The sequence below is a fragment of the Entelurus aequoreus genome, linkage group LG04, assembly GCF_033978785.1.
Source record: "Entelurus aequoreus isolate RoL-2023_Sb linkage group LG04, RoL_Eaeq_v1.1, whole genome shotgun sequence".
NCBI classification, from domain to species: domain Eukaryota; kingdom Metazoa; phylum Chordata; class Actinopteri; order Syngnathiformes; family Syngnathidae; genus Entelurus; species Entelurus aequoreus.
Window position 1 is genome coordinate 9,977,151 of NC_084734.1, and position 13,875 is coordinate 9,991,025.

The following is a 13,875-nucleotide window of genomic DNA, read 5'->3' on the forward strand; positions in this document are numbered from 1 at the left end:
CTGGCTGTGCCATGTCTAACATCATTGAACATATTTATATATAGTGAGGTAAGTCCTGGCTGTACAGTTTTAGTGTTTTCCATTCCAGTTATATGAATTATAAAAGACTAAAACACACACCGACTATATTCGCACTTTCTAGCTTTGCTGCGACTCACTCATCCTTCCTTTGGCTTCTATTTTGAAGTCAATGTGCACCATTTCCTTTGGCTTTTATTTTGAAGTCAATGCGCCGCTGTCGGAACGTTGATGTGATTGGCTGTGAGCACTATAAGCCACGCCTTCTCTAGGTGTATGCTCCAATGATATTCCAGCATCAGCGCGGTCATGAGGAAGTGACACTCATTGATTTGATGCTAGAAGAAGACAAAAGTAGACTTCACAATATTCACCAGCATGGCGGCTTCAAGTGAGTAAAGTTACACCTCCCTTTCATTCTTACCATTTACGAATGTTGACAAACGCCTTCTCTCATAACAGAGCAAAAAATCTTACATGAACAGATTGGGATTAGTGTAAATAGCTTTGGGCTAATATTATATTTCCGGTCCCACGAATTGTTTATTTATTTGTCGGTTGAAAGAGCATCATGACTCGGCAAAATGTAAAAACTGTTTATTTATTTGTCGATTGAAGGAGCGTCATGACTGCAAAATATAAAAACTTTATTTATTTGTTGATTGAAGGAGCGTCATGACTGCAAAATGTAAAAACTTTATTTATTTGTCGATTGAAGGAGTGTCATGACTGCAAAATATAAAAACTTTATTTATTTGTTGATTGAAGGAGCGTCATGACTGCAAAATGTAAAAACTTTATTTATTTGTCGATTGAAGGAGTGTCATGACTCTGCAAAATGTAAAAACGTTATTTATTTGTCCATTGAAGGAGCGTCATGACTCTGCAAAATGTAAAAACTTTATTTATTTGTCGATTGAAGGAGCGTCATGACTCTGCAAAATGTAAAAACTTTATTTATTTGTCGATTGAAGGAGCGTCATGACTCTGCAAAATGTAAAAACTTTATTTATTTGTCCATTGAAGGAGCGTCATGACTCTGCAAAATGTAAAAACTTTATTTATTTGTCCATTGAAGGAGCGTCATGACTCTGCAAAATGTAAAAGTGTGCAATTTCTCGCGATAGCAAACCCTGAAGTCCGAAGTGTCATCAAGCAGCAACATGATCAATGTTATTACTTTTTATGATAAACCCAGTGTTTCCCACACATTCATTTATTTGTGGCGGCCCGCCACCAAAGAATTACGTCCGCCACAAATAAAAAATAAAAAAAATAAAAAGTTTTTTTTTTTTTTTGTCCTGTCCAGCTTCTCAGGCAAATCATATAGTTGATGTAGATGCCCATATAGGCTGTTCAGATTTACTTTACAAAAGAGAAGTGTAGGATACTTCTTTTGTTGCCTTATTTGTATTTGACCACTACTGTTTTCTGTTTATTTGTTACTGACTGTGGCAGGTTACCTCTGCCTCTGTTTCACTTTATGTTGCTGGTAAATAATATGGTTGTAGTAGTAGGCTAAAGTTAAATTATTTAGTATGCACTAATTAAAGGGGCAGAGCTTTAAGAGACATTTTAGCTTTTATATTTTATAAGATATATTTTTTGTAAGAACCACAATTAATAAATATATTTCAGTGAATAATTTATTGTTCAAATCTGTATATAAATATGTACATAAAGTGTTGTAATTATATTGTAAAATGGATGGATGGATGGACGTTTAAAACAAAACTGTTATTATTAATTAGTAAGTATACATTTTTTGAGCCTTTTTAGAGAAAATCATATCATTGTAGTAAATTATGCAAATTACTCGATGATGTCATGGTGACCACGCCCATAGCCACACCCCCACCGCCACAGGTATCTTGGCAGTTTATGGGAAACACTGTAAACCTTCAAGTTAATAGAAATGATTAGCATGAGCGTCGTTACTCTAGACCAGGGCTGCTCATTACGTCGATCGCCAGCTACCGGTCGATCGCGGAGGGTGTGTCAGTCGATCGCCAGCCAGGCATTAAAAAAATAGTCCTAAAAATGAGCGATCATAAATCTTCACTATGACGTCACCTTGGTCACTTGATTGACATTCAAGACACCCGAGGGTCCTCTGAGATGACGCTGGCTGCTGCCAGCTCATTATTAAGAAAAAATTACCGACAGGAAGGCGAGAAACAGTTTTTATTTCAACAGACTCTGGCGCCGTACCTGTCGTCAAAACTCCAAAGACAGACTGCACAGTTGCACAATAAAAGCGCTGCTTCATCCTGCCTGCGCTAACAAAATAAGAGTCTCAGAAAGCTGGCGTGCACAAGCTAGCAAGCTACGGAGTTTGCCGCCAATGTATTTCTTGTAAAGTGTACAAAAAGTAGTATGGAAGCTGGACAAATAAGATGCCAAAAACCAAACACTTTTATGTGGTATTGGACAGAAAGGAGGACTTTTTTTCTCCTCCATTCGAAAATGCGGACGTTATCAGCACCACTGTTTGATTCCTATCAATGCAAGTCATCACAATCAGGTAATACACCAACTTATATTCTTGTCTTCATGAAAGAAAGGAATCTATATGTGTTAAACATGCTTGCATTATCTTTAAACGCCTTTTAACTTGTTAACAATATTACCTATATGTGTTAAACATGCTTGTATTATCTTTAAACACCTTTAACTTGTTAACAATATTAACTATATGTGTTAAACATGCTTGCATTATCATTAAACACCTTTAACTTGTTAACAATATTAACTATATGTGTTAAACATGCTTGCATTATCTTTAAACGCCTTTTAACTTGTTAACAATATTAACTATATGTGTTAAACATGCTTGCATTATCTTTAAACGCCTTTTAACTTGTTAACAATATTAACTATATGTGTTAAACATGCTTGCATTATCTTTAAACGCCTTTTAACTTGTTAACAATATTAACTATATGTGTTAAACATGCTTGTATTATCTTTAAACACCTTTAACTTGTTAACAATATTAACTATATGTGTTGAACATGCTTGCATTATCATTAAACACCTTTAACTTGTTAACAAAAACATATATTTCATAAATAAGTAAATATAAATTATATATATGAATGAGGTAGATCCCCACGACTTGATCAATTGAAAAGTAGCTCGCCTGCAGAAAAAGTGTGTGCACCCCTGATCTTGATTGTAAATACACTTTGACACACATACAAACCCCGTTTCCATATGAGTTGGGAAATTGTGTTAGATGTAAATATAAACGGAATACAATGATTTGCAAATAATTTTCAACCCATATTCAGTTGAATGCACTACAAAAGACAAGATATTTGATGTTCAAACTCATAAACATTTTTTTTTTGCAAATAATCATTAACTTTAGAATTTGATGCCAGCAACACGTGACAAAGAAGTTGGGAAAGGTGGCAATAAATACTGATAAAGTTGAGGAATGCTCATCAAACACTTATTTGGAACATCCCACAGGTGAACAGGCAAATTGGGAACAGGTGGGTGCCATGATTGGGTATAAAAGTAGATTCCATGAAATGCTCAGTCATTCACAAACAAGGATGGGGCGAGGGTCACCACTTTGTCAACAAATGCGTGAGCAAATTGTTGAACAGTTTAAGAAAAACCTTTCTCAACCAGCTATTGCAAGGAATTTAGGGATTTCACCTTCTATGCTCCGTAATATCATCAAAGGGTTCAGAGAATCTGGAGAAATCACTGCACGTAAGCAGCTAAGCTCGTGATCTTCCATCCCTCAGGCTGTACTGCATCAACAAGCGACTTCAGTGTGTAAAGGATATCACCACATGGGCTCAGGAACACTTGAGAAACCCACTGTCAGTAACTACAGTTGGTCGCTACATTTGTAAGTGCAAGTTAAAACTCTCCTATGCGAGGCGAAAACCGTTTATCAACAACACCCAGGAACGCCGTCGGCTTCGCTGGGCCTGAGCTCATCTAAGATGGACTGATACAAAGTGGAAAAGTGTTCTGTGGTCTGACGAGTCCACATTTCAAATTGTTTTTGGAAACTGTGGACGTCGTGTCCTCCGGACTAAAGAGGAAAAGAACCATCCGGATTGTTATAGGCTTAAAGTGTAAAAGCCAGCATGTGTGATGGTATGGGGGTGTATTAGTGCCCAAGACATGGGTAACTTACACATCTGTGAAGGCGCCATTAATGCTGAAAGGTACATACAGCTTTTGGAGCAACATATGTTGCCATCCAAGCAACGTTACCATGGACGCCCCTGCTTATTTCAGCAAGACAATGCCAAGCCACGTGTTACATCAACATGGCTTCATAGTAAAAGAGTGCGGGTACTAGACTGGCCTGCCTGTAGTCCAGACCTGTCTCCCATTGAAAATGTGTGGCGCATTATGAAGCCTAAAATAGCACAAGGGAGACCCCCGGACTGTTGAACAACTTAAGCTGTACATCAAGCAAGAATGGGAAAGAATTCCACCTGAGAAGCTTCAAAAATGTGTCTCCTCAGTTCCCAAACCTTTACTGAGTGTTGTTAAAAGGAAAGGCCATGTAACACAGTGGTGAACATGCCCTTTCCCAACTACTTTGGCACGTGTTGCAGCCATGAAATACTAAGTTCATTATTATTTGCAAAAAAAAAATAAAGTTTATGAGTTTGAACATCAAATATCTTGTCTTTGTAGTGCATTCAATTGAATATGGGTTGAAAAGCTTGTCGGAGCCACTGCGTCAAACCTGTTAAAGAACTGGTTTAGCTCATTGGCCCTCTCTTTGTCTCCGTCCACCCGCCTACCCGCCGACGTTTTGAGGTGTGCCCATGCAAAACACACATTTAAGGAATCTGAGTGAGCGTACCTGACTTTCTCAACTTGTTTACATATGTCAACACACAACCGTAATGACATCATTAAATACAGTAGTGTAGTAGACCTAAGTATTCATTAAGTACCACCATAATGACAACATTAAATACAGTAGTGTAGTAGACCTAAGTATTCATTAAGTACCACCATAATGACAACATTAAATACAGTAGTATAGTAGACCTAAGTATTCATTAAGTACCACCATAATGACATCATTAAATACAGTAGTGTAGTAGACCTAAGTATTCATTAAGTACCACCATAATGACATCATTAAATACAGTAGTGTAGTAGACCTAAGTATTCATTAAGTACCACCATAATGACAACATTAAATACAGTAGTGTAGTAGACCTAAGTATTCATTAAGTACCACCATAATGACAACATTAAATACAGTAGTGTAGTAGACCTAAGTATTCATTAAGTACCACCATAATGACAACATTAAATACAGTAGTGTAGTAGACCTAAGTATTCATTAAGTACCACCATAATGACATCATTAAATACAGTAGTGTAGTAGACCTAAGTATTCATTAAGTACCACCATAATGACAACATTAAATACAGTAGTGTAGTAGACCTAAGTATTCATTAAGTACCACCATAATGACATCATTAAATACAGTAGTGTAGTAGACCTAAGTATTCATTAAGTACCACCATAATGACATCATTAAATACAGTAGTGTAGTAGACCTAAGTATTCATTAAGTATCACCATAATGACATCATTAAATACAGTAGTGTAGTAGACCTAAGTATTCATTAAGTACCATCATAATGACATCATTAAATACAGTAGTGTAGTAGACCTAAGTATTCATTAAGTACCACCATAATGACAACATTAAATACAGTAGTGTAGTAGACCCAAGTATTCATTAAGTACCACCATAATGACAACATTAAATACAGTAGTGTAGTAGACCTAAGTATTCATTAAGTACCACCATAATGACAACATTAAATACAGTAGTGTAGTAGGCCTAAGTATTCATTAAGTACCACCATAATGACAACATTAAATACAGTAGTGTAGTAGACCTAAGTATTCATTAAGTACCACCATAATGACAACATTAAAATACAGTAGTGTAGTAGACCTAAGTATTCATTAAGTACCACCATAATGACAACATTAAATACAGTAGTGTAGTAGACCTAAGTATTCATTAAGTACCACCATAATGACAACATTAAATACAGTAGTGTAGTAGACCTAAGTATTCATTAAGTACCACCATGATGACAACATTAAATACAGTAGTGTAGTAGACCTAAGTATTCATTAAGTACCACCATAATGACAACATTAAATACAGTAGTGTAGTAGACCTAAGTATTCATAAAGTACCACCATAATGACAACATTAAATACAGTAGTGTAGTAGACCTAAGTATTCATTAAGTACCACCATAATGACAACATTAAATACAGTAGTGTAGTAGACCTAAGTATTCATTAAGTACCACCATAATGACAACATTAAAATACAGTAGTGTAGTAGACCTAAGTATTCATTAAGTACCACCATAATGACATCATTAAATACAGTAGTGTAGTAGACCTAAGTATTCATTAAGTACCACCATAATGACATCATTAAATACAGTAGTGTAGTAGACCTAAGTATTCATTAAGTATCACCATAATAACATTAAATACAGTAGTGTAGTAGACCTAAGTATTCATTAAGTACCACCATAATGACAACATTAAATACAGTAGTGTAGTAGACCTAAGTATTCATTAAGTATCACCATAATAACATTAAATACAGTAGTGTAGTAGACCTAAGTATTCATTAAGTACCACCATAATGACAACATTAAATACAGTAGTGTAGTAGGCCTAAGTATTCATTAAGTACCACCATAATGACAACATTAAAATACAGTAGTGTAGTAGACCTAAGTATTCATTAAGTATTACCATAATGACAACATTAAATACAGTAGTGTACTAGACCTAAGTATTCATTAAGTACCACCATAATGACAACATTAAATACAGTAGTGTAGTAGACCTAAGTATTCATTAAGTACCACCATAATGACATCATTAAATACAGTAGTGTAGTAGACCTAAGTATTCATTAAGTACCACCATAATGACATCATTAAATACAGTAGTGTAGTAGACCTAAGTATTCATTAAGTATTACCATAATGACAACATTAAATACAGTAGTGTAGTAGACCTAAGTATTCATTAAGTACCACCATAATGACAACATTAAATACAGTAGTGTAGTAGACCTAAGTAGTCATTAAGTACCACCATAATGACAACATTAAATACAGTAGTGTAGTAGACCTAAATATTCATTAAGTACCACCATAATGACAACATTAAATACAGTAGTGTAGTAGACCTAAGTATTCATTAAGTACCACCATAATGACAACATTAAAATACAGTAGTGTAGTAGACCTAAATATTCATTAAGTACCACTATAATGACATCATTAAATTCAGGCCTCCATGAGAGTCATGACTTATTTCCATGCAGCTACAAGTGACATCACATATGATGACCTCAGAGCACTTTTGGACAAAAGGCCAAGCTTACTTCTGGTTGATGTCCGTACAAAGGAGGAAGTGGATAAGGGACACATACCTGGATCACTTCATATCCCAGGTAAGGTGCCCTTTCCTCTCATACGTGGAGGGTGTGGAAACTTGCATTGAACGCTGAGTTGCAAGTTGAACATTTGAATTGTTCTCCTATGTGGAACAGTCAACACGGTAGGAGAAGCCTTCACCATGGATGCAGAAGCCTTCAAGAGTAAATATGGAGTCAGCAAGCCGGCGTTGGACTCTTCAGAGCTGATCTTTCACTGCCAGATGGGCAAGCGAGGCTCAACGGCCACAAGCAAAGCCGTGGAACTTGGCTACGTTAAGTAAGTCACTTACTACTTTCATAGCAAACTGTGAGAAAACATAATACAGTACCTACTACTTCACAAAAAGCAGAATAGATTGTTGGTACTCATTCTCTATTGCATTGAAACATCTACCATCTTTGCAACACTTTAAAGGCCTACTGAAAGCCACTACTAGCGACCACGCAGTCTGATAGTTTATATATCAATGATGAAATCTTAACATTATAACACATGCCAATACAGCCAGGTTAACTTATAAAGTGACATTTTAAATTTGCCGCTAAACTTCCGGTTCGAAACGCCTCTGAGGATGACGTATGCGTGTGACGTAGACCGGCGAACACGGTTATGCCTTCCACATTGAAGCCAATACGAAAAAGCTCTGTTTTCATTTCATAATTCCACAGTATTCTGGACATCTGTGTTCGTGAATCTGTTTCAATCATGTTCATTGCATTATGGAGAAGGAAGCTGAGCAAGCAAAGAAGAAAGTTGTCGGTGCGAAATGGACGTATTTTTCGAACGTAGTCAGCCACAACAGTACACAGCCGGCGCTTCTTTGTTTACATTCCCGAAAGATGCAGTCAAGATGGAAGAACTCGGATAACAGAGACTCTAACCAGGAGGACTTTTGACTTCGATACACAGACGCCTGTAGAGAACTGGGACAACACAGACTCTTACCCGGATTACTTTGATTTGGATGACAAAGACGCAGACGTGCTACTGTGAGTATGCAGCTTTGGCTTCTAAACATTTGATCGCTTGACCGTATGTGCGCAACTTTTTTTTGCGTATGTACGTAACTTTTTAAAAATATATAAGCTTTATGAACCTTGGGTTAGGTGAACGGTCTTTTGGGCTGAGTGATTGTGTGTGTTGATCAGGTGTTTGAATTGTATTGGCGTGTTCTATGTAGCTAGGAGCTAGCAGAGGAGCTAGGAGCTAGCATAACACGTACCGTACCGTACGTGCGCGTCACGTACGTAACTTTTTAAAAATATATAAGCTTTATTAACCTTGGGTTAGGTGAACGGTCTTTTGGGCTGAGTGATTGTGTGTGTTGATCAGGTGTTTGAATTGTATTGGCGTGTTCTATGTAGCTAGGAGCTAGCAGAGGAGCTAGGAGCTAGCATAACACGTACCGTACCGTACGTGCGCGTCACGTACGTAACTTTTTAAAAATATATAAGCTTTATTAACCTTGGGTTAGGTGAACGGTCTTTTGGGCTGAGTGATTGTGTGTGTTGATCAGGTGTTTGAATTGTATTGGCGTGTTCTATGGAGCTAGGAGCTAGCATAGGAGCTAGGAGCTAGCATAACACGTACCGTACCGTACGTGCGCGTCACGTACGTAACTTTTTAAAAATATATAAGCTTTATGAACCTTGGGTTAGGTGAACGGTCTTTTGGGCTGAGTGATTGTGTGTGTTGATCAGGTGTTTGAATTGTATTGGCGTGTTCTATGGAGCTAGGAGCTAGCAGAGGAGCTAGGAGCTAGCGTAACAAACACGCAGGTGTTTTTATGCAGGATTAATTTGTGGCATGTTAAATATAAGCCTGGTTGTGTTGTGGCTAATAGAGTATATATATGTCTTGTGTTTATTTACTGTTGTAGTCATTCCCAGCTGAATATCAGGTCACCCCCGGCTCTCACAGCATCTTCCCTATCTGAATAGCTTCAACTCCCCACTAGTCCTTCACTTGCACTTTACTCATCCACAAATCTTTCATCCTCGCTCAAATTAATGGGGAAATTGTCGCTTTCTCGGTCCGAATCTCTCTCACTTCATGCGGCCATCATTGTAAACAATAGGGAACTTTGCGTATATGTTCAACTGACCACGTCACGCTACTTCCGGTAGGGGCAAGCCTTTTTTTTTATCAGATACCAAAAGTTGCAATCTTTATCGTCGTTGTTCTATACTAAATCCTTTCAGCAAAAATATGGCAATATCGCGAAATGATCAAGTATGACACAGAATAGATCTGCTATCCCCGTTTAAATAAAAAAAATTCATTTCAGTAGGCCTTTAAAGGCCTACTGAAAGCCACTACTAGCGACCACGCAGTCTGATAGTTTATATATCAATGATGAAATCTTAACATTGCAACACATGCCAATACGGCCGGGTTAACTTATAAAGTGACATTTTAAATTTCCCGCTAAACTTCCGGTTGAAAACGCCTTTGGATGATGACGTATGCGCGTGACGTAGCCAGTGAAACAGGAGTATAGTTTTCAGCCCTGTGATCCTAACTGTTGTGTTTCTGTGTTTCAGTGCACGTAATTACGCTGGCGGATACAAGGAGTGGTCCCAGAAAGCAGGGCAGTGACTTATATATAAGCATATATATAAGAACTTATATATAAGTCACTTATATATAAGTACTTATATATACAGTGCATACATACATTCAATGATTGCTAGTGTTATATATACACATTCCATGATTGCTAGTGTTATATATACACATTCAATGATTGCTAGTGTTATGTATACACATTCAATGATTGCTAGTGTTATATATACGTAAGTCACTTATATATAAGTGCTTATATATAAGTCACCTTTCTAAAAGCATTTGAATGCTACATTCAAGGGAAAATATTTATTTGATTTTCTTTTATTCCATCCTGTTTTTCAGCTCCACTTCCTGTTGTAATTAAATAAATAAAATGTGGTGTTTCCCTGCTTGTATTTGTTCATCTTTGTTGAGTCTTAATATGTAAAGCAGTGGTTCTTAACCTGGGTTCGATGGAACCCTAGGGGTCGTTCGGTGAGTCGGCCTCAAGGGTTCGGCGGAGCCTCCGCCACGGAGGTAAAGACACATCCGACTTATCGTGTAAGTAAAAACTTCTCCCTATCAGCGTATTATGGATACCTCCAAACAATGTTCCCTCTAATTTTCCATCTGATTTGCAGGTTTTTTGATTGATCGATTGAAACTTTTACTAGTAGATTGCCAAGGAAGAGAATACATTATATGAAACAGTACAGTACATATTCCGTACCATTGACCACTAAATGGTAACACCCCAATACGTTTTTCAACTTTTTAAAATTATTTTTTTATTATTAAATCAACATAAAAAAACACAAGATACACTTTCAACCAGTGCATCAACCCAAAAAACCTCCACACCCACTCACACAAAAGGTTTCTTTCTGCTACCAATATTCTGGTTGCCACAACATGGACAGTACAGTCTGCAAGGGACACATGATTGTATGTGCCGCTGGTCCACTAACATTTTCATTAATTACTATTTTTTACATAATTGTTTTTATATTGTTTTACTTTCTTTTTTTTATCCAAGAAAATGTTTTTTATTTATTTATCTTATTTTATTTGATCTTCACCAGACCAGGTTGTCAATGAAATTGGATTTATTTAAAGCAGGGGTCCCCAAACTTTTTGACTCGGGGGCCGCATTGGGTTAAAACAATTTGGCCGGGTGCCGGGCTGTATATATATATAGATCAAATATATATATATATATATATATATATATATATATATATATATATATATATATATATATATATATATATATATATATATATATATATATATATATCTGGCCATTTTGAGTGTTTAATTGACCCCACAAATGTGATGCTCCAGAAACTCAATCTGCTCAAAGGAAGGTCCGTTTTGTAGCTTCTGTATCGAGCTAAACTGTTTTCAGATGTGTGAACATGATTGCACAGGGTTTTCTAATCATCAATTAGCCTTCTGAGCCAATGAGCAAACACATTGTACCATTAGAACACTGGAGTGATAGTTGCTGGAAATGGGCCTCTATACACCTATGTAGATATTGCACCAAAAACCAGACATTTGCAGCTAGAATAGTCATTTACCACATTAGCAATGTATAGAGTGTATTTCTTTAAAGTTAAGACTAGTTTAAAGTTATCTTCATTGAAAAGTACAGTGCTTTTCCTTAAAAAAATAAGGACATTTCAATGTGACCCCAAACTTTTGAACGGTAGTGTATATATTTGATATATATATATATATATATGTATATATATATATATATATATTTGATATATATATATATATATATATATATATATATATATATATATATATATATATATATATATATATATTTTATATATATATATACATACATACATATATATATATATATATATATATATATATATATATATATATATATTTTATATATATATATACATACATACATACATATATATATATATATATATATATATATATATATATATATATATATTTGATATATATATATACATACATATATATATACATATATATATATACATATATATATATATATATATATATATATAGCGCACTTTCCGCGCGCGCGATGATGTCATGTTATCGATGAGAAAATGCATTTTTAGACAATATGATTTGCCTGAGCAGCTAGGAGACACCGTGAGTAGCAAGCAGTACAAAGTGGATAAGAAAAGACAGAAATAAAAAATAAAAAAATCGGACCCGATTTTGGACGCTGGCGGGCCGTATCCGGCCCGCGGGCCGTAGTCTGGGGACCACTGGTTTAAAGGGTTTTTAAAACCAGGTCCAGTCCAGATAATGTCCAAGTCGGGCTCAGCAACACACACCTTCATCCAAGTACATTGAAAAATTCGGAAACACAACAGATTGCATATAATTTAAAAACAAAATTACATTTTCAAAATAAATATTTATATATTCGGTAATACACACCTTCATTTTTGTACACTTAAAATTTGGGAACACAACAACAGATAGCATATATGTTGTTGTTGTTGCATTTCTATAAACATAATAACAATTTTCAAAATAAGCATTTGAGGACTACCCATCTTTTTTTAATGTTTTTTAAGCATCATTTTCGTTTTCAACCATATAGCTTTCTAAAGTTAATACTGAATAAATGTTTTAAAGAAAGTAATACTAAGTGAATATCTGTTTTTTGGCCTTAAAAATAAACCTTTTACCGAGTACTATAATGAAATGGACTAAATCATGACTGTCAATGAACTCTCCTAAAATAACACAAACCACATCAAGCTTCATAAACAAAGCAATCCTTAAACATATTTTTTCAACTTCCACCCAAAAGGAAGACACAATATGACAATACCAAAACAAATGCAGGGTGGATTCAGACTCCTGACAGCAAAATCGGCAATAATCTGACTCTGTCATATTCCATCATTTTAACATTTTCCCCGTGGGTAAGAAATTATAAATAATTTTAATTTGAAAATAACGATTTTGCACATCGATAGTAGTTTTTCAACTTGTTTAAGTCCGGGTCCACGTTAATCAATTCATGGTAATGTGTGTAAGGTGTGTCATTTGTTGTGAGTTCATGCACTGTGTTGGTTTTGTTCTTTGAACAAGGTGATGTTCATGCACGGTTCATTTTGTGCACCAGTAAAAAAAAACATACGTTTTCTTGAGTTTGAAAAAAAAACAAACATTTTATTTGTCACTAAAGAAGGGTTCGGTGAATGTGCATATATGAAACTGCTGGGGTTCGGTACCTCCAACAAGGTTAACAACCACTGATCTAGAAGATTTTCCAAATTAGGAATAACCCTGACCAGAAAAGACTACCAATTAGTTTTAGCCTTTGATCTCGGGTGTCCAAACTTTTTCCACTGAGGGCCGCACACGGAAAAATTAAAGCATTTGGGGGCCATTTTGATATTTTTCATTTTCAAACTATAACAAAATATATGCATTTTTTATTTATTTTACCTTTAGGGGTCCCGGGGATCATAAAGGGTCTCAGTCATTAAAATGTTAAAAATAAGTCAGATTATTATTTTTTTTTAATTATTTAACGCTTACAGTAAATCTCTATATCAACTTCAAGTTGATATAAAGTAATACAAATTAGAAAAAATTAGGGATGTCCGATAATGGCTTTTTGCCGATATCCGATATTCCGATATTGTCCAACTCTTTAATTACCGATACCGATATCAACCGATATATGCAGTCGTGGAATTAACACATTATTATGCCTAATTTGGACAACCAGGTATGGTGAAGATAAGGTACTTTTTTTAAAAAATTAGTAAAATAAGATAAATAAATTAAAAACAT

General features: G+C 35.5%; 1 protein-coding gene across 2 annotated transcripts; it reads left to right on the plus strand.

Moving 5' to 3' along the window:
• Window positions 1-289: 289 nt before the first annotated feature.
• On the plus strand, window positions 290-10,470 carry tstd1 (thiosulfate sulfurtransferase like domain containing 1). 2 transcript variants are annotated; one of them, XM_062043416.1, is made up of 5 exons: window positions 382-409; window positions 2,453-2,542; window positions 7,395-7,523; window positions 7,623-7,785; window positions 10,053-10,470. In XM_062043416.1, the coding sequence occupies exons 1-5, from the start codon at window positions 397-399 to the stop codon at window positions 10,105-10,107; spliced, it is 450 nt and encodes a 149-aa protein (XP_061899400.1). In that variant the 5' UTR covers window positions 382-396; the 3' UTR covers window positions 10,108-10,470. The 2 variants fall into 2 exon arrangements, with proteins under 2 accessions (XP_061899401.1, XP_061899400.1); XM_062043417.1 differs by lacking the exon at window positions 2,453-2,542 and having other exon boundaries at window positions 290-409.
• Window positions 10,471-13,875: the final 3,405 nt, after the last annotated feature.

What these genes read in the sequence shown, in the direction of transcription:
- tstd1 (XM_062043416.1), top strand. An exon ending in ATGCAAGTCATCACAATCAG is followed by an intron (nt 2,543 to 7,394) that starts GTAATACACCAA and finishes ATTTCCATGCAG; the next exon opens with CTACAAGTGACATCACATAT. An exon ending in GTGGAACTTGGCTACGTTAA is followed by an intron (nt 7,786 to 10,052) that starts GTAAGTCACTTA and finishes TCTGTGTTTCAG; the next exon opens with TGCACGTAATTACGCTGGCG.